At 39.9% G+C, this 26,103-nt stretch overlaps 3 protein-coding genes across 3 annotated transcripts; 2 read left to right on the top strand and 1 right to left on the bottom strand.

The window, feature by feature from the left end:
• Window positions 1–3,438: 3,438 nt before the first annotated feature.
• Window positions 3,439–24,123, top strand: LOC121424905 (ornithine aminotransferase, mitochondrial-like). Its single transcript, XM_041620771.1, has 8 exons — window positions 3,439–3,644; window positions 5,784–6,008; window positions 7,215–7,438; window positions 14,587–14,709; window positions 16,661–16,789; window positions 19,668–19,781; window positions 20,513–20,657; window positions 21,961–24,123. The coding sequence occupies exons 1-8, from the start codon at window positions 3,458–3,460 to the stop codon at window positions 22,122–22,124; spliced, it is 1,311 nt and encodes a 436-aa protein (XP_041476705.1). The 5' UTR covers window positions 3,439–3,457; the 3' UTR covers window positions 22,125–24,123.
• On the bottom strand, window positions 8,214–10,228 carry LOC121424903. The gene has a single exon (XM_041620769.1). It carries the CDS (start codon window positions 10,166–10,168, stop codon window positions 8,300–8,302), a length of 1,869 nt encoding a protein of 622 aa, XP_041476703.1. The 5' UTR covers window positions 10,169–10,228; the 3' UTR covers window positions 8,214–8,299.
• LOC121424904 lies at window positions 10,584–12,599 on the top strand. The gene has a single exon (XM_041620770.1). The coding sequence runs from the start codon at window positions 10,644–10,646 to the stop codon at window positions 12,510–12,512; it is 1,869 nt and encodes a 622-aa protein (XP_041476704.1). The 5' UTR covers window positions 10,584–10,643; the 3' UTR covers window positions 12,513–12,599.
• Window positions 24,124–26,103: the final 1,980 nt, after the last annotated feature.

Genomic DNA, 26,103 nt, shown 5'->3' with positions numbered 1-26,103 from the left:
TTGTGACAAGTAGGCCCTACCCCAATTGTCAATAATTAAGGACGTCGTCCAGATTCCCAATGGATTTTTTTTTAGAACTAGAGTTTAATCAATATTTTTGTCCCGCATTACTTTTCTTGATTTTAATTGGCTGAGAAGCATATGGTATCTGTTAGAGAAAAGTCATATGAAGCATATTTTTTGGATAAAATGTCCAACTCTCCTAGGCCTGACTTTTACATTTTTTTTTTTTTGTTGGGGGGGCAAAGAAACCAGTGTTAAGATCCGTCAGAAACAGTGGACTATTTAGGATCTTCCAAAGGGGGGGGGGGCAGGGATACGACCCTTGCATTGGTTGTGACTCGTCGGGGGGGGCAGTCTGCCCCCTCTGCCGCCCCCCCCCCTCCATAGGTACGCTAATGGTCAGAATCCATTGACATTAATTTTAAAATGTGATAATTAGGCCTCTGTTTGACGCCTGGATCGATCAGTGAGACTCGACGTCAATCACAGAGATACGATCTTACCTAGACGCAGGGATACGACCCTTGTATGGGTTGTGACTCGTCGGGGGGGCAGTCTGCCCCCTCTGCCCTCCCCCCCCCCTCCCCCCATAGGTACGCTAATGGTCAGAATCCATTGACATTAATTTTAAAATGTGATAATTAGGCCTATCTGTTTGACGCTTCCAATCGATCAGTGAGACTCGACGTGAATCACAGAGATACGATCTTACCTAGACGTGAATCACGGAGATACGATCTTACGTATACGTAAGCTCCCGAAGGGAGCGACGTGAATTTGGAAGAGCGCCAGCATCGGTAAGATATATGTCAATTACGTCGTCGATCGTACTCGACGTCGACGCAATTACACATGTATGCATCAGCTACCTTTCGCATACACATCATTGGCATTGCACGATTTATCTGTTTCTCTACATTTGGACTTTTGGTAAGTTAAATATCAGTTGGATTAGCCCATTAGCTTACATGAACGTAAGACAGTGCCACAGTTAATCGTTAGACTTTGTAGAACTATAAATATTTCATTTGATAATTGATTCCTAATTATTGAGTGAGTGTGTGAGCAGCAGCGGGAGCCACCACCATGACCATGTCAGCGCCAGGCACCGGCCAGCCACCGCAACCGACGCCCCAGCGGTACCGGTCGTACGTACTCGCGTCCCACTGGCACTGCACTGGTCGCTGTCAAGGGCCAGGCTGGACTAGCCAGGGGCCGATTGCACGAAAGGGTCTTTGCAAGGACCGTCCTTCGTGTCGCCCATCTTTTATGATGCGCCATGTGAAACGCATTTTAAATAAATCACCTGCAAACATATTTCATTCGTCCGTTAAAATTAACAAAATATTTGTTTATAAAATGATGTGATATATCATGAAATTGTATAAAATTTGATTTAAAAGCAAGCTAACGAATTTTATTCTTTATCATAAATTTCAGAAACACCCCACTTATAGCGTATCATAAAAGATGGGCGACACGAAAGACGGTCCTTGGAAAGACCCTTTCGTGCAATCGGCCCCAGGAGGCTTCTAGAGAATGAAAGTCATTTACTAACCTAGCTTACTCTCAATGAAGCCAGGTATTCCTTTCCATTCATATGCACAAAGGGCCCCAAAACCTGAAACTTTCACCTCCGATGATTTGATAGAGATTTTAATTTATTTGAATTCGCATGCATTTTTCCCATTCGTCACCCTTCGTCTGCCTACAACATTTGGTCAGGTGTGAGGGGGCTTTAAGATACTGAACGCGTCTGTATCTTCAGGGAAGCACAGTACGAAACAAGATGGCGGCGTAAACATCGGGCAAGTCTCTTCCTTTTTTTTCATAATATTCTGAATCATGTACATGGGATAAAACTTCATATACGGTATATCTGACATTTCTACACTATCAATTTTATTTTTGAACAAGAATTCATCAAAAAAATGAGAAAAATATGAAAAAAGGAAGAGACTTGCCCGATGTTTACGCCGCCATCTTGTTCCCTATTGCGCTTCCCCAAAGTTACAGACACGTTCAGTAAATTAAAGCCCCCTTACATCTGACCAAATGTAGGCGGACGAATGGGAAAAATGCATGCGAACTGAAATAAAATCTCCATCAAATCATTTGATCTCTTACTATTGTAAAATTTTATCAATGAACGATAAGCGAAGGATATCAATATATTGGTTCACCCCAGAAAAGAACGAACAGTGAGCTATGGTTAGGTATGGCATGTGATTAGAAACGAAGACGAGGGAATATATCGGGCATTCGTGTACGTTTATGTGCATTCCTCGGGGTGTAAAAAAGTGACCAGGTCTGTCCGGATTTCAGTTCGGCCAGAGAAGTCATCCACGCAACATGCCAAATTATTTGTCTGGTCATTCGCTCGCATTCACAATCCATAGTTTGTCTTGGTATCTCTTCGCCTTGCCTTGGTGTATGTATCGCTACATGTATTTAAATTTAGTAAAAGTTAGTATTAGTTTCCCTTTGCATAGGAGATGGCAAGCAAAAGTCTGTTTGTCACAGTATCTTCGTTTCCATGTGCAACTCATATTTCATTACGTTCTAGAACAGACCCTTTTCTTTTACAAGTCCCAAGAATGAAGTCCAAGAAAGGTCAACAATGCATAGGTTTCACAGGTCCCAGTATTTGGAATAATCTCCCTATCAACATCCGCTCATGTCCTTCACTGCAATTATTCAAAAACAAACTAAAGACCTATGTATTTTCTTTGTAATATCCATTTGATTAATATTGTTAGCCATTGGAGAGCGAAAATTATAATATGATACTGTAAAGCGCTTTGAGCATGTTTACATGGAAAAGCGCTATATAAATATTAAATGTATGTATGTATGTATTTTGTCTTCGTGTTCGAGACAATAACCCATGAACGATAAACTAACGACTACCCCAGACTAAATGAGATGCGAATTCAAAAAGACGACCAACGATATTTCAATTCATCAGGAAATTTGAAACGTTCAAAATTTCCACGCGAATTTGAATAATCACAGCTGTTATTTCAGAAGGCAGGTGTACGAACTTAAACACGAAGAATGAATATGATTTACTATCAGTTACCATTGAAAATGATTTTCAAGAAAATGCCTTTCGTCAGCCATCGCAAGGCATATTTCAGGCAATTTGGTTAGGTGTGAGGCGGCCTTTAGCCACAGCGGCATGAGAGTCTCCTTTGAGACTGACCACCAGAACCACCAAAACATTAGAATATCTAAGAACAACACAAGACTTAAAATCTCCAAACCTCAGTTTTAGCTTGTTCACAGCTTGTTTGACAAGGTATAACCAAGTACACTTGATGAGGGGCATTAAGCTAGTTTCAGGCACATTACTCTAGGAGCGTATTACTGATTGAACACTTTCAGTGAAGTGAGCTCTGAAAATGATGTTCTGTTCTGTTCTCTATCATAATCTCCAACAAAAGTCACAACCATGATGTCTAGGTATTGTAGCCCCTTGCTTCGGAGGATCTCCTCGCAGCAGCTGGTCCGATCCCAGTCTACTGTTCCCAGCCAAGCAGCTGTGAGCAAACTTACATCAGACCAGGTCTTCGAGAGGGAGTCTCGGTATGGAGCTCACAACTACCACCCGCTCCCTGTGGCACTTGCAAAGGCTAAAGGTGAGATCTCTCACTCATTGAACAAGACTTGTTTTCAGTATAATCGACCTTTATAGCCAGAGGTATCTTTGGCAAGCATACGGTGCTTCTTGAGTTAAAGGGGAGCTGTTGTTGTTGGAAAGATGTGTATATTGATAATCGGAATAATAGGAGATGATAGTTGTTTTTTTACTAGAGCCGTTTCGGAGTACTACATCTTATAGTAAACTTCATTTTTTGAATGAATTATGCGTTTATGAGAATACTTGTCATGATGATGGCTTGATGATGATGATAGTGATGGTGGTGATGATGATGATGATGACAACATGATGATGATGATGAGTCTATGATGATGATGACGCCGACGACGATGAAGATTATGAAACCCTGAAAGTATGTGCATTCTGAACATTTTTTAAACGAAAGGGAATTCAGTGCTTGATTTTTTGTTCTGTCAGTGTTCATTAAATTCCTCCTAATTTCCTTCCTTTACTATTGTTTTGAGCAGGGTGTACCTTAGTCAGTTTTTGTCTCACCTGCGAAGCAAAGTGAGACTATAGGCGCCGCTTTTCCGACGGCGGCGGCGGTGGCGGCGGCGGCGGCGTCAACATCAAATCTTAACCTGAGGTTAAGTTTTTGAAATAACATCATAACTTAGAAAGTATATGGACCTAGTTAATAAAACTTGGCCATAAGGTTAATCAAGTATTACTGAACATTCTTTTAGAGTTTCATGTCACATGACCAAGGTCAAAGGTCATTTAGGGTCAATGAACTTAGACCATATTGGAGGAATCAACATCGAAATCTTAACCTGAGGTTAAGTTTTTGAAATGTCATCATAACTTAGAAAATATATGGACCTAGTTCATGAAACTTGAACATAAGGTTAATCAAGTATCACTGAACATCCTGCATGAGTTTCACATCACATGACCAAGGTCAAAGGTCATTTAGGGTCAATGAACTTTGGACGAATTGGGGATATCTGTTGAATTCCCATCATAACTTTGAAAGTTTATGGATCTGATTCATGAAACTTGGACATAATAGTAATCAAGCATCACTGAACATTTTGTGCAAGTTTCAGGTCACATGATCAAGGTCAAAGGTCATTTAGGGTCAATGAACTTTGGCCGAATTGGGATATCTGTTGAATTCCCATCATAACTTTGGAAGTTTATGGATCTGATTCATGAAACTTGGACATAATAGTAATCAAGCATCACTGAACATTTTGTGCAAGTTTCAGGTCTCATGATTAAGGTCAAAGGTCATTTAGGGTCAATGAACTTTGGCCGAATCGGGGGTATCTGTTGAATTACCATCATAACTTTGAAAGTTTATTGGTCTAGTTCGTTAAACTTGGACATTAGAGTAATCAAGTATCACTGAACATCCTGTGCGTGTTTCAGGTCACATGTCCAAGGTCAAAGGTCAATGAACTTCAGCCGAATTGGGTGTATCTGTTGAATTACCATCATAACTTTGAAAGTTTATGGATCTGATTCATGAAACTTGTACATAAGAGTAATCAAGTATCACTTAACATCCTGTTCCAGTTTCAGGTCACATGATCAAGGTCAAAGGTCATGTAAGGTCAATGAACTTTGGCCATGTTGGGGTTTTTTGTTGAATAACCATCATATCTCTGTAAGTTTATTGGTCTAGTTCATAAAAAGAGGACATAAGAGTAACCATGTATCACTGAACATCTTGTGCGAGTTAGAGTAGTATGCAAAGTCAGCACTGCTGCTATATTGAACCGCGTGATGCAGGTGAGACGGCCAGAGGCATTCCACTTGTTATTAAAAACACATTCCTTCTTCAAATTTCTTTTAATTTTCAATATTTTTCAGTTGATTAAATTATATTTGTGTTTGATTTTTTTATGTTCTATGAAAAGAAGAACATATTTAATTTCTGTGTATGTGTTTCCTCAGGAATTTCTTATCTTTATTGAACCAAAATATATCAGGACCATGTTGGATAAAAATTTTATAAGTATTTTTTTCAAGAATATTTTTCTGCCAAATTTTGGGGTATATGGAATTATCAGATGTTAGTGACATCACCTTGATCTTTAATTCTCATTCAAACATCAAACATGTATTACAAAAAAAGTTGAACATTTTTTTTTACTCTTGAATTTATCAGGTGTGCATGTGTGGGATGTAGAAGGGAAGCGGTACTTGGACTTCCTGAGTGCATACAGTGCAGTGAACCAAGGTCACAACCACCCCAAGATAGTCAAGGCCATGCAGGATCAGTGTGAAGTCCTCTCCCTGACATCCAGGGCATTCTACAATGATGTCCTGGGAGAGTATGAAGAATACATCACCAAAATGTTTGGATATGACAAAGTACTTCCCATGAATACAGGTAAGTTGATTATGCTACCCTACCCTGAGAGGGCCCACATGGCAAAAGTGGCATTTCCTGTAGGAAAGAGAGATTTTTTTTCACTTGCTCGGATAATGATTATTTAGCACAGGTTTACATATATTAATATTAATAATATATTTTCCTGCACTTTACACTTGGTATCATATTTCGTGATGTGATGTCTTACACAACACATTTCTCGCCCCACGAGATAGAGACCAAAACATTAAATATGAAAATTGTAATAAAATATTATATTGTTAATTTAGCACTGAGAAAAGATCATCTCCTTTTGCTGTTTGCCTTGTGAGAATGAATGTAAGGAATGAACGGGGAAGAAATTATGGGTTCTAATATATGTAATTAGATGATGGGAAAAATTATGGCTAAGGCCAGACTCTTACATGTATGTAACATTTAATCTCTCAGTCTCAGTTGAAATGATTTCTGTATTGTCACTTGCTTCCTTTTGTTATTGTAGTGTGATCATCTGGATAAGACAAGATAAATTGATTGCTTGAGCCTACTGAGTTTTGGCCATAATGCTGAACTTCAAGTGATTATCAACATTTTGCAATCTTCTGATTTCCTTTGAATTTGTTAAAATATAATACAGGATCTTATGTGTGAAAATTCAATCACTTGTAAAACAAGATGAAATATTTAGTCTTTGTATGCAAGTTGGCTGAAGGTTCTTTGTTTTTACCAATCAGAAACTGTTAAGAATGAAGATGGTGTAACTAGTGATTAAGTCCTGCTTTATCCTTGTATTAATCCTAAATAGACTTGGCTATTCTGACGCCATAGAAGACTGGGGAGGGATGATTCTTATGATCCCGGCTGTCGATCGCGCGATCACGTCGAAAATTGGCGAATGCGTTACCCATGGCATAAACTACAAACCTATATGATCAAATTCTGTGAAAAATCTCATTGTTAGTCAATTATGCTGATTTATGCGTAAAATCAAATGTATGCTCTAATTCACTAAACAATGCCCCTAAAATGCTAATTTTTGGTTCACAGACTCTTTATAGGAATCTCATCAAATTCACCCTAGTAAACTTTGAACATCACCTTTATTTTTTTATGTATTTGATTGTTTTCTAAATTCTTATGTATTTCTTTGTTTTTTACTTTTTGTTTGGTATTGTATTTTGTATTGGATCATATGACTCACTATCCTTATTTTGTTCCTTATAGGTGTGGAAGGGGGCGAAACAGCCTGCAAGCTGGCCCGCAAGTGGGGCTACAAAGTGAAGGGTGTCCCCAATAACCAGGCTCGTGTCGTTTTCGCAGAGGGTAACTTTTGGGGTCGAACAATGGCTGCTGTCTCAAGTTCTACAGATCCAGATTGCTACGAGGGCTTTGGACCCTACATGCCTGGCTTCGACATTGTTCCCTATAATGATTTGGGAGCTTTAGATGTAAGTTTGTCATGTTATCATTTCACAAATATTCAATAGTTGATCTGTTTGCCAAATGTTATAGATAAGTATAATGACATGTTGGATGGAGCAAAAAAAAACACCCTCAATGAATTATTTAAATTAGTGGAGATAGGGGCTTAATTACTTGGACCTTCCATTGAGTGGGAATCTCTGGTTATTTGAAAGGAAATCATGGAATCAAAACAAGCTAGCCAGTAAATGTTACATACAAAATATCTTACTTTATTCCTTTGTGCTGTATACCCCTATAAGTTGAAGGTGAGAGTAGTGGATTCAAATGGTGTTCATTCATTGTTGGTCACAAACGTTACATTTTATTGTTTGAAGGTTTGCATGGTGGCATGTACAATTGCTGATGTGGTTTACGGTACACCATGTGGAGTGTTATAGAAGCAGTGGATAGAAGAGAGGAAGTGGATAGGCGAGAAAGTGGAGATTTTGAGAATAGAGTATTCTTTCTTGAGAATAGTCCTGAAAAGGACTGTAAACCAGAAGGAATGTTGAGTGAGAACAGCTTGAGTAGTAGAGCTGATGAGGAGATGCTGGCTTGCGTCGGCGAGTAGAGATGATGAGTAGTAGAGAGACTCGACGTTTCGGACAGGTTGACTGTCCGTCTTCAGGAGTGAGTGTTCGCTCGGCGTGCGGCGGTACTTATGGCGTGCGTGCGGACGTGGGGAAAGCTCTAGGCCGGCGGTCACGGCGGGTTGACGTCGTAGGTGGCGCTCTGTGTGTGGGTCGGCGGTTTTGGCGGGAAACGAGTGGGCGTCGTATGCGGACGTGGTGAGTAGACGGCGGCGTGAGTTACGGCGGCGTGTGTGTGTGTCGGCGGTGTGTACATCAATGGTGGCGTTCTGTGTGTGTTGGTCGGCGGACTCGTCGGGTGAGCTTCGGCGGGAGTGAGTGGGTGGCCTGGTGTACGGATGAGGTGTTGGGTCGTCGGCGGAGGTTGTAGCGAGGTGTCGGTGGCGGTGGTGTGTGTGTCGGCGGAGTCCCTGGTTGAGTTGGTGATGCAATCAGACTGCTGTGTTGGGTAGGAGGGCTCGGTGGAGTGACGGTGGACGGCTGGTTGTTTGTGGATTGGTTAGAAGTTTGATGGTGACGTAGGATTGGGTGCCAGATGCTGTTGATGTGGAGGCCAGGGTCTTGAGGCACAGTGTTGTGTTGATGTATCTCAATGGCTTCCCTGACCCTTCTGGTATTCCAGTGCCGGATGTTGGTGATTAGGTGGCTCCTTTCCCATTCTATGCGGTGATTCTCTTGTTGTGCGTGCTTGACGATGGCGGATCGGTCCCAGTCGCTGCGTCGGTGGTGGGTCTTGTGTTCCTTGAGTCTGGTGTCGAAGTCTCGGCCGGTTTCCCCAATGTAGACTTTACCGCAGTCGCAGGGGATCTTGTAGACGCCTGGTTGTTTGTTGGATGGGTGCTTGTCCTTATGAGAGTGAAGGATGGAGTGTAGTTTTCGAGAGGATTGGTGTCTGACGAGGATGTTGGCAGAGTGAAGGATGCGTTGTAGTCGGTGTGAAGTCTTGCCGATGTAGGGTAGTACTATGGTGGCGACGGGCTTGGTTTCGGATGGGTTTTCGGTGCTGTCGGTGCTGGGTTGATGGTTGGGTGGTTGAGTCTTGATCCTTCTTCTGGGGTAGTGGTTGATGGTGGTGAGTGCATTGGTCACGTGCTTGAGTTCTTGATGTAAGTGTGCCTTGTCGCTGAGTTGGTGGGCTCGTCTGATGAGTGTGTTGGCGACTGATTGGTGGATGGACGGGTGGTGGTGTGAGCGGAAGTTGAGGTAGCGGTCTGTGTGGGTAGGTTTCCGGTACACCTGGTGAGATGGGAATCCAGACGGTGTCTTAGTGATGAGAACGTCTAGAAATGGAATTGAGTTGTCGCGTTGGGTCTCCATGGTGAACTTGATGCTGGGGTGCTGGTTGTTGAGGTGGTTGAGAAACTGGTGAAGGTCGGGTGTGCTGTGCGGCCAGATGACAAAGGTGTCGTCGACGTAGCGGAGCCAGAGTGAAGGAGGTTTGTCCGCAGTCTTGAGTGCTTGGTGCTCAAAGTGTTCCATGAAGATGTTAGCGATGATTGGTGAGAGAGGTGACCCCATGGCTGCTCCTTGTAGTTGTTTGTAGTAGTTGTTGCGCCATTTGAAGGAGTTGGAGTTGAGACAGGTGAGGAGGAGGTCGTGGATCTGGTCTGGTGTGAGATTGGTTCTGGATGCTAGGTCTGAGTCGGTGATCAGGCGTTGCTTGATGATGTCACATGCTTGGTCTACAGGTACGCTGGTGAAGAGGGAGACGACATCAAAGCTGACGAGTGTGTCGGAGGGCCGGATCTTGGTTTTGGAGATGACGTCTATGAAGTGCTTGGAGTTGGTGACATGGTGCTGGGTCTGGCCTACAAGTGGTTGGAGGATGTTGGCCAGATGGCGTGCTGTGTTGTAGCAGGGTGACCCACGAGTGGAGATGATAGGGCGGAGAGGAGTGTTAGGCTTGTGTATCTTGGGTTGTCCGAATAAGATAGGTGACTTGGCTGAAGACGATCTGAGTTGGAAGTAGAGTGCCTTGGGTAGTGCATCGGATCGGTGTAGGGTCAGCAGTTGTTGGTTGATTTTCCTTTCGTTGGCCTGAGTTGGGTCTCTGTTGAGTTTGGAGTAGGTGTCCTTGTCTTGGAGAATCTCTTCGATCTTGTCATCGTATGCGTCTTGGTCCATGATAACGGTGGCGTTGCCCTTGTCAGCCTGAAGGATGTGAATGGCTTGGTTACGTCGGAGGTCCTGTATAGCAGAGCGTTCGTCTTTGGATAGGTTCTGTTTAGGTGGCTTGGCGTCGGAGAGGGCATTGGTTACCTTGAGTCTGATTGCGTTGGCGGCCTCTTTGGAGAGAAAGCGGAGCTTGGGTTCGACTTGCTGTACGATGTCGGAGAAAGGGATCTTCTTAGGACTCAACTTCGCCGTAGCTCCTAAGAAGATCCCTTTCTCCGACATCGTACAGCAAGTCGAACCCAAGCTCCGCTTTCTCTCCAAAGAGGCCGCCAACGCAATCAGACTCAAGGTAACCAATGCCCTCTCCGACGCCAAGCCACCTAAACAGAACCTATCCAAAGACGAACGCTCTGCTATACAGGACCTCCGACGTAACCAAGCCATTCACATCCTTCAGGCTGACAAGGGCAACGCCACCGTTATCATGGACCAAGACGCATACGATGACAAGATCGAAGAGATTCTCCAAGACAAGGACACCTACTCCAAACTCAACAGAGACCCAACTCAGGCCAACGAAAGGAAAATCAACCAACAACTGCTGACCCTACACCGATCCGATGCACTACCCAAGGCACTCTACTTCCAACTCAGATCGTCTTCAGCCAAGTCACCTATCTTATTCGGACAACCCAAGATACACAAGCCTAACACTCCTCTCCGCCCTATCATCTCCACTCGTGGGTCACCCTGCTACAACACAGCACGCCATCTGGCCAACATCCTCCAACCACTTGTAGGCCAGACCCAGCACCATGTCACCAACTCCAAGCACTTCATAGACGTCATCTCCAAAACCAAGATCCGGCCCTCCGACACACTCGTCAGCTTTGATGTCGTCTCCCTCTTCACCAGCGTACCTGTAGACCAAGCATGTGACATCATCAAGCAACGCCTGATCACCGACTCAGACCTAGCATCCAGAACCAATCTCACACCAGACCAGATCCACGACCTCCTCCTCACCTGTCTCAACTCCAACTCCTTCAAATGGCGCAACAACTACTACAAACAACTACAAGGAGCAGCCATGGGGTCACCTCTCTCACCAATCATCGCTAACATCTTCATGGAACACTTTGAGCACCAAGCACTCAAGACTGCGGACAAACCTCCTTCACTCTGGCTCCGCTACGTCGACGACACCTTTGTCATCTGGCCGCACAGCACACCCGACCTTCACCAGTTTCTCAACCACCTCAACAACCAGCACCCCAGCATCAAGTTCACCATGGAGACCCAACGCGACAACTCAATTCCATTTCTAGACGTTCTCATCACTAAGACACCGTCTGGATTCCCATCTCACCAGGTGTACCGGAAACCTACCCACACAGACCGCTACCTCAACTTCCGCTCACACCACCACCCGTCCATCCACCAATCAGTCGCCAACACACTCATCAGACGAGCCCACCAACTCAGCGACAAGGCACACTTACATCAAGAACTCAAGCACGTGACCAATGCACTCACCACCATCAACCACTACCCCAGAAGAAGGATCAAGACTCAACCACCCAACCATCAACCCAGCACCGACAGCACCGAAAACCCATCCGAAACCAAGCCCGTCGCCACCATAGTACTACCCTACATCGGCAAGACTTCACACCGACTACAACGCATCCTTCACTCTGCCAACATCCTCGTCAGACACCAATCCTCTCGAAAACTACACTCCATCCTTCACTCTCATAAGGACAAGCACCCATCCAACAAACAACCAGGCGTCTACAAGATCCCCTGCGACTGCGGTAAAGTCTACATTGGGGAAACCGGCCGAGACTTCGACACCAGACTCAAGGAACACAAGACCCACCACCGACGCAGCGACTGGGACCGATCCGCCATCGTCAAGCACGCACAACAAGAGAATCACCGCATAGAATGGGAAAGGAGCCACCTAATCACCAACATCCGGCACTGGAATACCAGAAGGGTCAGGGAAGCCATTGAGATACATCAACACAACACTGTGCCTCAAGACCCTGGCCTCCACATCAACAGCATCTGGCACCCAATCCTACGTCACCATCAAACTTCTAACCAATCCACAAACAACCAGCCGTCCACCGTCACTCCACCGAGCCCTCCTACCCAACACAGCAGTCTGATTGCATCACCAACTCAACCAGGGACTCCGCCGACACACACACCACCGCCACCGACACCTCGCTACAACCTCCGCCGACGACCCAACACCTCATCCGTACACCAGGCCACCCACTCACTCCCGCCGAAGCTCACCCGACGAGTCCGCCGACCAACACACACAGAACGCCACCATTGATGTACACACCGCCGACACACACACACGCCGCCGTAACTCACGCCGCCGTCTACTCACCACGTCCGCATACGACGCCCACTCGTTTCCCGCCAAAACCGCCGACCCACACACAGAGCGCCACCTACGACGTCAACCCGCCGTGACCGCCGGCCTAGAGCTTTCCCCCACGTCCGCACGCACGCCATAAGTACCGCCGCACGCCGAGCGAACACTCACTCCTGAAGACGGACAGTCAACCTGTCCGAAACGTCGAGTCTCTCTACTACTCATCATCTCTACTCGCCGACGCAAGCCAGCATCTCCTCATCAGCTCTACTACTCAAGCTGTTCTCACTCAACATTCCTTCTGGTTTACAGTCCTTTTCAGGACTATTCTCAAGAAAGAATACTCTATTCTCAAAATCTCCACTTTCTCGCCTATCCACTTCCTCTCTTCTATCCACTGCTTCTATAACACTCCACATGGTGTACCGTAAACCACATCAGCAATTGTACATTTTATTGGCAAGACTTCCTTGTGACTCCTCTAACATTCACATCAGTTGCTCAGATAATACCGAAACTTGGATCGCACATGTAGATGCACTCGTTTGAGATCATGTAATTGATGGTAGCCCTACCTCTGTATGCATACAGTATTATGCATCCTAGGTTACTATGTATACTTGCCATTGAACCCATTGCCAATGAGAACTAGATATTAGTCTGTAGGAACAGACCCTATATTTCAATGCACTACAGTTTTAGAATGCAATGGGTCCTGAGAGACAAACCTAGTCTGTGTGCCCATGAAATTTCCTGGAGCTGTCGTAGTCTAATGTCATTACTAATGATTCCTCTTTAGTCTGAAATTCTGACCTCTCAAAAATGTTACAAGAGAGTTGTTAAAAAAATAGTAATGTACATTCATTGTTCTGTATGGTATGAAACAATTTTCTGCGGTAGGGGTCAGGATAAACATGCCGTACTCTGTGGGCAATAACTCTTTAATTTTGAGTCTCACAAAGCCTTGCGCTACTACATATCTGTGATATTGATGAATCAACAGTGAGTAAATTGGTTTGAAATATGACAATGAAAGTAGGCAATTTGCCAGCTTCCACACTACGTGCCCATAGGATCGGATGTGTTTGTGATGTATTATTACTTCACTCCAAGCCTAGGTGTACACTTTATGGAAGTCAACAAAGACGGTGAATGTAGGCAATTTGCCAGGATCCACTATGCAACATGTTCACCAGATGTATTGGGATGGTGGTGCATTATAAGCCCATTGCATGTATAATTTACATGTATGACTATGATGCTAGAGAAATTGGCTTGTCTGACATTTTACAACTCCCAAGAATGTTCTGTAATCTGATTGGTCCAAATCGGATCACATGATATTCACCGTATCACACTATTGCATCCAAAAATGCACTATCCTGCACCCTGACGTCATACTAAGAGTACTATCCTGCACCCTGACGTCATACTAAAAGTACTATCCTGCACTCTGACGTCAGAGTGCAGGATAGTACGAGTTCAGGAGTTTTCTAAAATTTTCTAAAATTAACTAAAATTTAAATCAAATATATCGATCGGGGCAACTCAGAAACATGGGTGAGGTGGAGGGGTTGAATAAAACAAACAATACACGCATTCTTGTGCATAGAGGACCTAAATAATTAATTCTGTGCTCGACTCTCCAAATGGATATACCGCACTCGGTCCGGCAGACCTCTATGCAGTATATCCATTAGCTCTTCTCGCACATTGTTTATTATTTGGCCCAGCATGCACGCGTCTACGTGCATTATTTGTATACTGTTGCTCTCCGCTTACCCAGACTATGAAGTCTTGATCTAAAGACATTAAATCATTACTCTATTATGATTTTAATTTATGGTTGCAAACCTTTCAACAACATTTAATTTTGTTTTAATGCAGTGAACAACATTTCAGGCAGAAACATGGCTGTTTGCATTCTGGAAATCCCAAGTCTTAATTTTCTTCCCCAATGTAATTCATTAATCAAAGGGTGGATATAATATATCTCTTATGAAATCTTAATTCTTCTTTTGGCCTGTAGAAAGCGACTCAGGATCCGACTGTCGTAGCATACATGGTAGAACCAATCCAAGGTGAAGCCGGAGTCAGGGTCCCAGATGCAGGCTATCTTCAAGGTGTCAGAGATATCTGCACAAAGAATAATGTGAGTTAATGTCAAATCCTGTTTGAAGGATTTTGTTTTAAATGCACATTTTAGTAAATTCTCCTCCTTTTTTAGTGTATGACAATGACAATATTCACAGAGTCACTTCACTGACAAGTTTTTATTCTCTTACATTCTATAAAGACTTTGAACACGAGATTGAGTCCAGAATAGCAACAGAGACTCCAACCCCAAGCACCTTCTGATCTGGAGATTCTCCCGCCTGGATCCCCTAGCAAAATGGAGACTCCAACTTGATGTACGTTAAGCGCACATCACGAGCGTGAAGTCCCTTAAGGTTGGGGTCCGGGGCTGGCTTAACCCTAAGAAGACTGGGGTGATTCAGCCCCCTCCCAACATTTTTCGCAATAAATCCGCCACTCGAAATTTTTTGACCACGTAGCTCGCTGAATTTTTACTTTAAAGTCTCGCGCAACTTTTGAGACCAAAATTGTGACCCCCCGGGTACGCGGTTCCAAAATTACGCAACATTTCGTAAGTGCGTGCAGACCCAAACATACTCATGAATTAGTGTACAAATCCAATGCAAATAGTGTTTTAGCCAAAATTCATAAAATGTATCATTATTTTTCCTTTTACTGCTTATAATAAATTAAATTTATCTTGTTTATGGACAAAATAAAATATTTCCATTTAAAAAATAAAAAACTAAAAGTCGAAAAACAAAGAAATACATCAGAAATTATGATAACAAAAGAATAATAAGAAAATAAATGTGATGTTGAAATTTTCGAAAAAGTAAATTTGATCAGATGCCTATCTAGAGTATGTAAAACAAAAATCAACATTTTAGGGGCATTATTTTATTATTAGAGCAAACTTATGATTTTACACATAAATTAACATGATTAAATTTGAGCAATGCAATTTGTTGTAGAATTTGATATTATAGTTTTGTAGATAATGCAATGGGTGATGCACATGCCAATTTTCTTTGCGATCGCACAATCGATGGCAGAGATCATAAAGGGGGGGCTCAATCATTCAGCCCCCCACCCCCAGTCTTCTTAGGTGTCAAAATAGCCCAGTCTATTTAGGGTTAAGGGCCTGGAAGCTCTAGTGTTCTAGATGCTCTCTTGTGCTACATGTATCTCAGGCTATTTTTTCAGCGGGGGTGTTTCACAAAGAGTTAAGCGTAAAATCATGCTTGAAAGCCAACAATCACTATTGTGGCCCAGTGGATAAGTCTTCTAACTTAGAAACAGAGGGTTGTGGGTTTGAATCCCAGCCATGGCGTAATTTCCTTCAGCAAGAAATTTATCGACATTGTGCTGCACTCGATCCAGGTGAGGCGAATGGGTACCCTGCAGGATTAATTCCTTGAATGCATGAGCGCTAAAAGGCAGCTCGAGCTAAAGCCGGGGTAATAATAATAATAACAACGCGCCTCGGAATAGAATATTTCTAGATAGATGTCGCTATATAAATGCCTATTATTATTATTATTATTGATGGATGCGCATCCTATGCATGATCTGACCAATGCAGTGATGTGTAATATACCTCATGCAACTGAAATTTATGTGCGACTTTTAAGTCACAGTTCAATCTTTGGAAACACCCCTGGAGATATCTGTTATGTTCCAGCCAGCCATATTATATGATTTCACTCGCTTAAAACTTCTAATAAGTTAATTATTTGTGAAAATGAATAAGGAGAACCTTTAATAAATAAATGATAAATTTTGTCATTGAGAAAAGAGGTTTTCTGAATCAGTACCCTGGTCAGAATAATGTAGACTTAATTTTTGTTGTATACATCTATCAATTTGAAATGTTATACTTTTTATTTCATGCTGAAAAACAAATTATGATTTGCCATCACAACCCGCCCATTTTCCTCTTAATATTTTTTTCTACATAATTACTTTGTTTCATCCTTTCTCTCTCATAACCTGACTATTTCTCTATGTTTATCTTGTATGCTAAGGTTCTGTTCATTGCTGATGAAGTACAGACAGGGCTAGCCAGAACAGGGAAGCGTCTGTGTATTGACCATGACAATGTTCGTCCAGATATTGTCATCCTCGGCAAGGCTCTATCCGGAGGCATGTATCCTGTAAGTGAAATATCCTCTAAAAATTAGGGGACCTTACATGAAATCCTTTGCAATCAATTGCGAAACAATTATTAATTGCAAATTTAGCATTACTGTGGAAAAATTTATGACACTGATGGATTGCCATATAGCTACGATTGATTGGATCAAACGTAAATCTCTCTAAGACGGACCACAGGACCCTGTTGTACAAAGAGTTACGATTGATCTGATCAATTGCAACTATGGACGGCCAGCAACATCAACATGTATTATGCATGTTTGTTCAAAATATTTTCTAGCTGTGATGTATATTCATGCATTCATTGTTTTCTTGAAAATACACTGCGCATCTCTGTGCATAAAAAGGACATTGTGCATATTTTTCGTAGAAAAATGGATTTCCATCATTTCCTGATGGATTTCCATAGAGTTACGATTGATCGTAACTCTTTGTACAACAGGGCCCAGGTCTACTTTTTGCTGCAACAAATTGCAATTTGATTACAAATATTTTTCAGTGAATAAGCCTTTCCCTACCCTTTCCCTTCCAGCCTAGTTAGAAGCTAAAATAACCCAGTCCTTTTATGGCTGAATGTTTACTAAAATCGAGTAAAAAGAAGAAATTTTGCAATTGTATACTATAGTGACTTGACAAGATCTGATCATGTGATTTGTCCTCAGAATTTCTCGAGCCGTGATGAAAAGCTCCTAAATATTATTTTCTTATTCATTTAAAAGAGAAATAAGCATTTGATGCTTTTCAGTTGAACAAACACGAAGTTGGTGTAGGAAGAAACTATTTTCAGTGAATAAAAAATTCCTGCTGCAAATTTACAAAGGACATATCAATCGTATCTTTAGCAGAATTTATTTGTACTTCTTGCTGGAAGAAACACACCAGGGCCCCGTGTTACAAAGAGTTACGATTGATCCAATCAATCTCAACTCTGGAAATCCGTTAATGTCATAATTTTTTCTACAGGAAATGTGCACAATGTCCTTTGTAAACAAAGAAAAGCACACAGAATTTTCAAGAAAAGTATGAAATGTACGAATATACATGCATTTCCAGAAAATATTTTGAATAAACATGCATTTTAGATGATGACATTGCTGGCTTTCCTTACATTTGTAGTTGTGGTTGATCGGACCAGTCGTAACTCTTTGTAAGTTAAAGGGGAATGAAACCTTTGGAACAACTAGGCTTGTGTAGAAACAGAAAAATCAAAGAATAAGAATAAAGAAAGTTTGAGAAAAATCGGACAAATAATGAGAAAGTTATGAGCATTTGAATATTGCGATCACTAATGCTATGGAGATCCTCCCATTGGCAATGCGACAAGGATGTGTGATGTCACTGATGAACAACTTTCCCTTTGGTGGACTATAAAATACCCTCAAAATGTATCTTTTTGCTTTTTCTAATGATGATACAAACTCTTTATCCATGATGTATTCTTAAAAAATATGTAATACATGCCCTCATGTAGAAAGAACACATGATCTATGAATAGATGTGATAAAAGAGGCAATTCAAGTGAAAAATATACTAAAGTAATGGGGAGAGTTGTTCACACATCTTTGTCGCATTGCCAATTTACTATCTCCATAGCATTATTAGTGATCGCAATATTCAAATGCTCATACATGTTGTAACTTTCTCATTATTTGTCCGATTTTTCTTTAACTTTTGTTGATCTGTTTCTTTGATTTTTATATTTTCACACAAGCTATCTTGTTCCAATGGTTTCATTCTCCTTTAATGCCCAGCAATCAAGAACGAATATTCAATTAATTTTTTAATAGTGATATGATTGATATTGGAAACTGAAATTGATTTGCAATTTGATTCAAAATTCCTTGCAATGCCCCATTGGTGCAGGAGATGTTGGTCAGGTGAATGCTATTTGATTTACAGGTTGTATATTACACAGGACATGCCAAATATGTGAAATTCAGAAACCCTGGTGTGTAATTGACTTCAGTATGAGTTTAATGCACTGAACAAAAATGTAAAACAATAGCAAGGTTGTTGATTACAGGATCTATGAAATATACAAGAAACAGGTGGTGATTGATTTGGGAATAGAAATTTGTAAACAAGTAGGAATGTAATTCACAATACAGAGCTCTCTTTAAACAGTTATATATCAGAGTCCTGCTCAAGTGTAAAAGTCCATTTGATAGATATTTCAGAGATTGATTAATTTAATTAGCTATGGGTTTTCAACTTATTTCCTTTTCTTTATTACATGCTGCTACTTGAATACTTCTTTTTTTCGTATTGTTTTTCTTCCTCTTTTCCAAGCTACACTGCCTCCTTCAATTCTTAAGATTCTCACAGTATTGTAGTGCAATATACAGACAGACATCCTTCTTTCTCTTTTATGAATTGTGTAATGTTTTATAAACATACATAGGTTGTGACTCACTGATAATCAGGACCAGCATTAAGGTCCTTTTCTATGTTTGAAGTGTTTTCTATGTGCATTCACATCTGTACTGAATACAGTGTAAGAGCACACTTACACACAATGCAAGCATTACTTTTATAGGTTGTCTTTTAGCATTGGTGGGATAACCAATTTAAAACAAAAATATTAATCAAATCATTCAAAGAATTCCGTCATGAATTTTGCTTAATTTAGCTTCCATGTCCTATTCGTTCCTAGGATAGGATGTTAAATAGAGGCCCTGTGTACAGGAGAGTTACCACCTTTGCATGTTAAGAACCCACTATTCGTATAAGAGTAGGGGAAACCCCGGTGTAGTGGTCCACCTGCACTCCCCCAATCAGTTATGTTGGGAGGAGAGTCCTGCGGGTCAGTGCTTCGGTTTGCTTTTCACCTCCCAGGCACAAGTGATGCCAAATAAATAATAATAATGTTTATTTCAGGTATCTGCTATTCTTGCTGACGATGAGATTATGTTGACCATTAGACCAGGTGAACATGGGTCTACATATGGAGGTAACCCGCTGGCATGTAAGATCGCTATGGCTGCTCTTGAGGTGAGTTATCATAAAGGGGAATTCAACTCCCAAAAATTACTTTCATGCAGAAACGTCAGAGTTGAATTTTTGAGGGACTGCCAACAATTTGATTGCTATTTGAATCCACAAATTGTTGAATATTTGGAGATATCAAATGGGCAATATTCTTAATATAACCAGGTGGGTGTTTATAAAGCTGTTCGTAAGTTAAGATCGACATTAAGAACGACTGGTGAACCTTTCTTACACAATAAATAATAACCAATGAACATTCAATGGTGAATATAATTTACTACCAGAAAGGATCACCAGTCGTTCTTAAAGTCACTCTTAACTTGCGCACAGCTGTATGAAACGGCCCCCAGATGAGAAAATATGCTGGTACTACCCAACTGCTTCAAACCCAGCTCGTATAATCCAAATTGTTAATTCTAAATATTTATTTATATATTTTTTCAAGGGGATTGAATAATATAAGATAAATACATTCCGTTATGTAAGCTAAATATTAATAATTTCTTCAAAATCAATTTCAAGTATGTAGACTGCATATAATGTATTTCCTTCTATAAGGATTTTATGACTACAGTGACCATTTTGCCAATTCTGATGGGGATAGGGCAACGGCACACCCCCCCCCCCCCCCCCCCCCCCTCCCCTCACTAATATACACATTACAAATGCAAAATTCATCAGTTAATTCTGCATCAGGTTTCCAGAACTTAAACCTAAATCCTATTTTTCCCCAGGTTCTTGAGGAGGAGAAACTGGCAGAAAATGCAGAGCGTCTTGGGAAGATTGTACGATCTGAACTGAGCCAACTAGATGATAACATTGTGACAACAGTGAGAGGCAAGGGTCTGCTCAATGCTGTTATTATCAAGGAAACACCACGTAAGCCTCATTTATTTTGTTTGCTTTCATATGTATTTTTGTAAACCAAGATCAAAGTCAGACTCATGTATTCACAGCGAGCAATATGTTTGAGAAGAAAAATGAATGATTATGTAAAGGAGAATCCAATATTGGTAATAAAATGATTTTAGTAAAATCTGAAAACACGATAATGAAGTTTGACATGATTCTGATTAGGAATTAAAAAGTTATCAAAGGTAATCAGAAATAAACTTGATTTAATAGACATAATGTCAAAGGAGTTGTCGGGGATGCAGTAGCAGATCACCAATTCATGTTAGGCGATGTTTCAGCCTCTAAGATGGCTGCACAATGATATCAATGCATAAGGTCTATAGGACTGGTATTATGCTTCAAAAGCTGATACAATGACCTCGGCAATTTGTCAAGTACAACACTACCTTTGCCACTGTGCTGAAAATACAATCTGTATGTAATTATGAAGGGTATACATGTAGTGTATAACTCCTTATGTCGTGACATAGCACAATTCTCTGCAAAGCCTTATAAAGGGGATTAAAATCCACAATTAACCTCCAAGGAGGGATTATTACATCTTGGTTAACAATCAGCAATTGGCTTGTCAATAGACACAACACATCCTGTTCATTATTCTAAACTCCTAATTGAGCTTCAGAGTTCTTTCAATGAGGCTAGAGCTTTCTTTATAAAAATCCCAATCAATCACCTACTTGATAAAGTTTTTTATGATTTTTGAAAATTTGTTCCTTACAGCCCAAGTAAAAAAGAAAAAAGAAAATGAGTCTTGCTATGTTCTTTGTTGATTGCAATTTGTGTTTCCTACTTAAGTGAAGATCATTGCCAAAATTGTAGTTCAAACTCATTGGAGTTTTTATTTTTTTTTCACTGTTGTGGTGAGTGGATCATAATATTATTAATAGTGAATTCTTTCTCTCATTACATTGTTCATATATATCAAAATAGAAATGATACAATGTTGAAACATTTTGAAAAATGTAAATGAGTAGTTTTCAAATGGGATGCATAAATATACTAGTTCAATGACAGAAATAGAGAGGAAAGCTGTGAGCCATTTGTCGGATTGTATTTATAATTTTTCATTCCCCTCATAACAAATACATGCAATTATTTTCATAAATCATTTTGGGGATTAATCAAGATATAGCTTATATCTTTGCTTGTTTCATTATGATACGTACATATATATCTCGTCATTGATATTTTCTTGCTGTTACTGCACAATTTTATTAGTATATTTGAGCTTGTGTATACTAACATTCATTTATTACCTCTATTCCAGAATATGATGCATGGCAGGTCTGTCTGCGTCTCCGTGACAACGGTCTCCTGGCCAAGCCCACTCATGGTGACATCATCAGACTGGCTCCACCCCTTACTCTGACTGATGCTGAGCTCGAAGAAAGCCTTGGCATCATCAAGAACACCATCCTTTCTTTCCTGTAAATGGCTTTTTTGTAACTGTCAGGCTAGGTTTCACAATACCTTAGTAAGTTAAAATTCAATTCCATTGTTCATAGAGTTAAATGGAATGTCCAACCATGTTTATACATGTACAACTTTCCAAGACTTGCATATAAACATAATGCGGAGGTTTAGTTGGATAAGAGATTCACAAGACCTCGTGTGGTGACGGAAAGAAATATTATCCCCTTGGATGTTCATCATTAAAAGTCATTATTCGTAAAATTGTTATAGCAACTATTTCAATGCCTTTAAATCGATGCTATCACCCTAATATCAATTTTCTGATATATTTCATTGTTCTACAAGGTTATACTAACAGATCTGGTGTTGAATTGATTATAAATGTTTATTTTAGGATTGAAGAAACTCCCAGGATTTTGTCATTGGAAGAATTGTGGTGGATCATATGCCAAGTGGTATTTAGACCAGAAGAAAAACCTACATTTTTTCTTGTACATTTTAAGTACCTCCCTGATGTTCGGGAGCAAGGATATTTTATAATCCAAATCATTGGAAAACAATTCGTTTGAAAGACTTGTAAATTCTCTTTTAAAAATCAACTAATCGAATTTCAATGTGAAAAAGCCTTGTATGACAAGGTATGTTTTATTCACTGTTTTTTTTTGTGTGTGTGTGGATCAAAATCATGTGGATTCTTTCTTGGGACAGTAAAATGAATCAGAGTATAGTGAGCTTTACATGAGGAAGGCCCCGGATTGATGGTACTATCTGTATTTCATTTTCATTGACGTCTATACTCTTGTTTATATTGTTGTTGTTGTTGGATGTTTATTATTCAAGAATCGGCTATGGTAATTTGATACATACAACCCGGCAGAAAGCAAAATGACATTTAATCATATTGACCTGAATTTATAGTCCAGTTTACTTAAGGCCATGGTCTAACCCTGTACTGGAGAGAATTTGGAAGCAAAAAATGTCAAAATTTGGTTTACAGGGTATGTTTCTCATCTTTACTGTGCTCTCATGCTTTAATGGAGAAACTATTTTAGCTATTTACCAGACATTTTTGAATAATTTCAGTGTCATATTAAGCTGATAAATTTAACCTGTGAAAGAGATTTGCGTCACAGTTGGCTATTCATAGTTAAGCCACATATTCGGACCGGGGGAGCGTTTCATCAGCAGTTTTGTCCGACAAGTCGTCAGATCTGACATCTTTCCTTAATTTTTGATTGGCTGAGAGTCACTGTTTCTTTGGTAACTGTCGGACAAAAGGGAACTTGTCGGATAAAACGTCTGACAAGTCCTTTCAAGAAACGCTCCCCAGATGACATTAAAGTCAAACCCAATATCAAAATATGGGTCATGAACTTAAATGTTTGAGATCATTAAATAGATTTTTCAAGGCAGTCACATTCCACACCTCAATACTAGCAATAAAAGGATAAATACAATTTATTTTTGATAGTCAAAGTTACATTATGTAGTAAGACAAACAGGAGTTAACATTGCTCTGTAAAACAGCAGTACACACTTAAGGGTCAAGTGAAGGTGTTATTTTTTTTTTTTTCAAAAAGTAATCTTGACTTGAAAAAAAAATACATGGTTATGAGTGAGCATGACTCCTTGTGGCCCAACTTGGAAAAGTCCTCTCTCTCATTCTCTTTCTCCCCTTTCTACGCTCTGTCTCCCCCTCCTTCTATCTCTCTCTATTTCTCTCTTCATATCGAAAGAGAGAGAACAAAGCCTGTCAGCTGATCTAAATATTATCTAGCGCATACTGTCACAGTGTATAGCAACATTTGCAACTATGTGGCAATATTTCTAATGTTAAATGTTTATTATCTATTATTCATACATTTATCATGTTTTTGTATGATAATTCTCTTAATGTCTTGTATTATAGTGTAAGGATTCTACATCTATTTTTACAACATATTTCTTTAACTAGCATTCTTACGATTTTTATTGTCAATGTTGTCTTAAGAGGCATCTATGGCTACGAGAGTAATGACTCCTCTTTAAAAAAAGAGGAGTCTTAAAGGTCAAGTCCACCCCAGCAAAATGTTGATTTTAATAAATAGAGAAAAATCAAACTAGCATAACGCTGAAAATTTCATCAAAATCGGATGTAAAATAAGAAAGTTATGACATTTCAAAGTTTTGCTTATTTTTAACATAATAGTTATATGAACGAGCCAGTTAAATCCTAATGAGAGAGTCGATGATGTCACTCACTATTTCTTTTGTTTTTTATTGTATGAATTATACAATATTTCAATTTTTACGAATTTGACGATTAGGACCTCCTTGCCTGAAGCACAAAATATTAGAATAATGGAATTCCATGTGTTCAGGGAGGAATGAAACTTCATTTCACATGACAATGACGAGAAAATCAAAATATTTCATATTTCATATAATAAAATACAAAAGAAATAGTGAGTGAATGATGTCATCAGTTCCCTCATTTGCATACCGAGCGAGATGTGCATATAATTGTTTTGTGAAATGAAGCGAAACTTTAAAACGTCATAACTTTCTTATTTTACATCCGATTTTGATGAAATTTTCAGTGTTATGCTTGTTGAATTTTTCTCTTTTTATTCAAATCAAGTTTTTGTTGGGGTGGACTTGTCCTTTAAAGATAAGACTTGTTAGTGTGATTTCCAAGCTAATGTTGAACCCAAACTTGAATCATGCTTTAGAAAACATTTATGAAATCGTCAATGATGTACATAAAATGAATCTTTACATGCTTTGGAAAAATTGATGTGAATCAATGTTCGCTGTTAAATGCAGTATCAAGCATGCATCAAAAATGAATTCGTTCATTTTCTGTGGAATCAATTTACGTTTTAGTAGAATTCAAATTAAATCCAAAATAGACGATTGCATCATTGTAAAGGGGATCCAGCCCAAGTGTAAGAAAGGTTTTATTGATCTGTAATAGCTTGTTTTCACCTGAAATAAAAATTATATGTTTATCAAAAGAGTACTGTAAGATGAATTAATAAACGGTTTTGCCTTTGTAGTTTGCAGTCCATTATTTTTTTGTATAAATATAGAGATGACTGGATATTTTTGTGCACTTTTATTTATTTCATGTTATATATATTTTTTCTTTTTTTTAATTAAAACACAAATTGCTTTATTCTATTCAGACATCTCCCACAAAGCACAATGTAGGTTAGAACTTTACAATTTAGTAGGCTGACTATGTTTGGAAATGTAGACAGATACTTTTCAAAATGTGTATTCATTATTTGTGTTTATTCTTGTTGCCATTACATAAAACCTATTATCGCATTGTGCATGGTAAGATGAGTCATATATAGCGTAAGAATTTGCTAAGATACAAAAAATTATGGCATTGATGGATTTCCGTATACTTAAGATTGATTAGATCAATCATAAATCTTTGTAAGATGGGATCCAGGGCAGGGTTATAGTTGAATTAGCACATGGGATTGTATGATCTATGTAAGGCCTCTGTATGGCTTTGTGTTTGGCCCTTTTAACACACACATCGCAGCCTGCAGCCACCTACACCGAATGTACAATTCCATCCAAAAATCGTAGACTAATACATTGTACAATAATTGTAGCAAACGTAAAAGAGGTAAAGTCTTTAAAGCTTGAACACATTTTGTCTTCTTGGTTCTGATACTTTTCACACTAACTATTATAATTTGTATTTGAACAATACATACTCATGTATATTAACAGTGTATTCCACTCTAATGATATTGCATTGCAATATGACTTGCATGCATCGGCTTGATAATAAATAATGTTGGTAATAAATTCAAATTCATATTTTTGGCTTTAAACTTTTTTTCCTAGTTGTATTCTGTGTATGGATGGGTGTGTGTGTCTCTCTTTAATGTTTTTATATGAATAGGTTATTACATATGCAAAAAAGCAAGTTTCCTCTAGGCTTAGACACAGCTCTTTTTCACAGAGATGCATCAGACCAACCTCCCCTCGAATG

The sequence above is a fragment of the Lytechinus variegatus genome, chromosome 12, assembly GCF_018143015.1.
Source record: "Lytechinus variegatus isolate NC3 chromosome 12, Lvar_3.0, whole genome shotgun sequence".
Taxonomy (NCBI): Eukaryota; Metazoa; Echinodermata; class Echinoidea; order Temnopleuroida; family Toxopneustidae; genus Lytechinus; species Lytechinus variegatus.
This window is presented reverse-complemented; position numbering and strand designations above follow the sequence as displayed.

Excerpts from the sequence above, each read along its gene's own strand:
- LOC121424905 (XM_041620771.1), top strand. The coding sequence starts at position 3,458 with ATGATGTCTAGGTATTGTAGCCCCTTGCTTCGGAGGATCTCCTCGCAG. Across the intron at positions 3,645-5,783 it reads GGCACTTGCAAAGGCTAAAG|GTGTGCATGTGTGGGATGTA; the intron begins GTGAGATCTCTC and ends TGAATTTATCAG. Across the intron at positions 7,439-14,586 it reads ATGATTTGGGAGCTTTAGAT|AAAGCGACTCAGGATCCGAC; the intron begins GTAAGTTTGTCA and ends TTTGGCCTGTAG.
- LOC121424904 (XM_041620770.1), top strand. The coding sequence starts at position 10,644 with ATGGACCAAGACGCATACGATGACAAGATCGAAGAGATTCTCCAAGAC.
- LOC121424903 (XM_041620769.1), bottom strand. The coding sequence starts at position 10,168 with ATGGACCAAGACGCATACGATGACAAGATCGAAGAGATTCTCCAAGAC.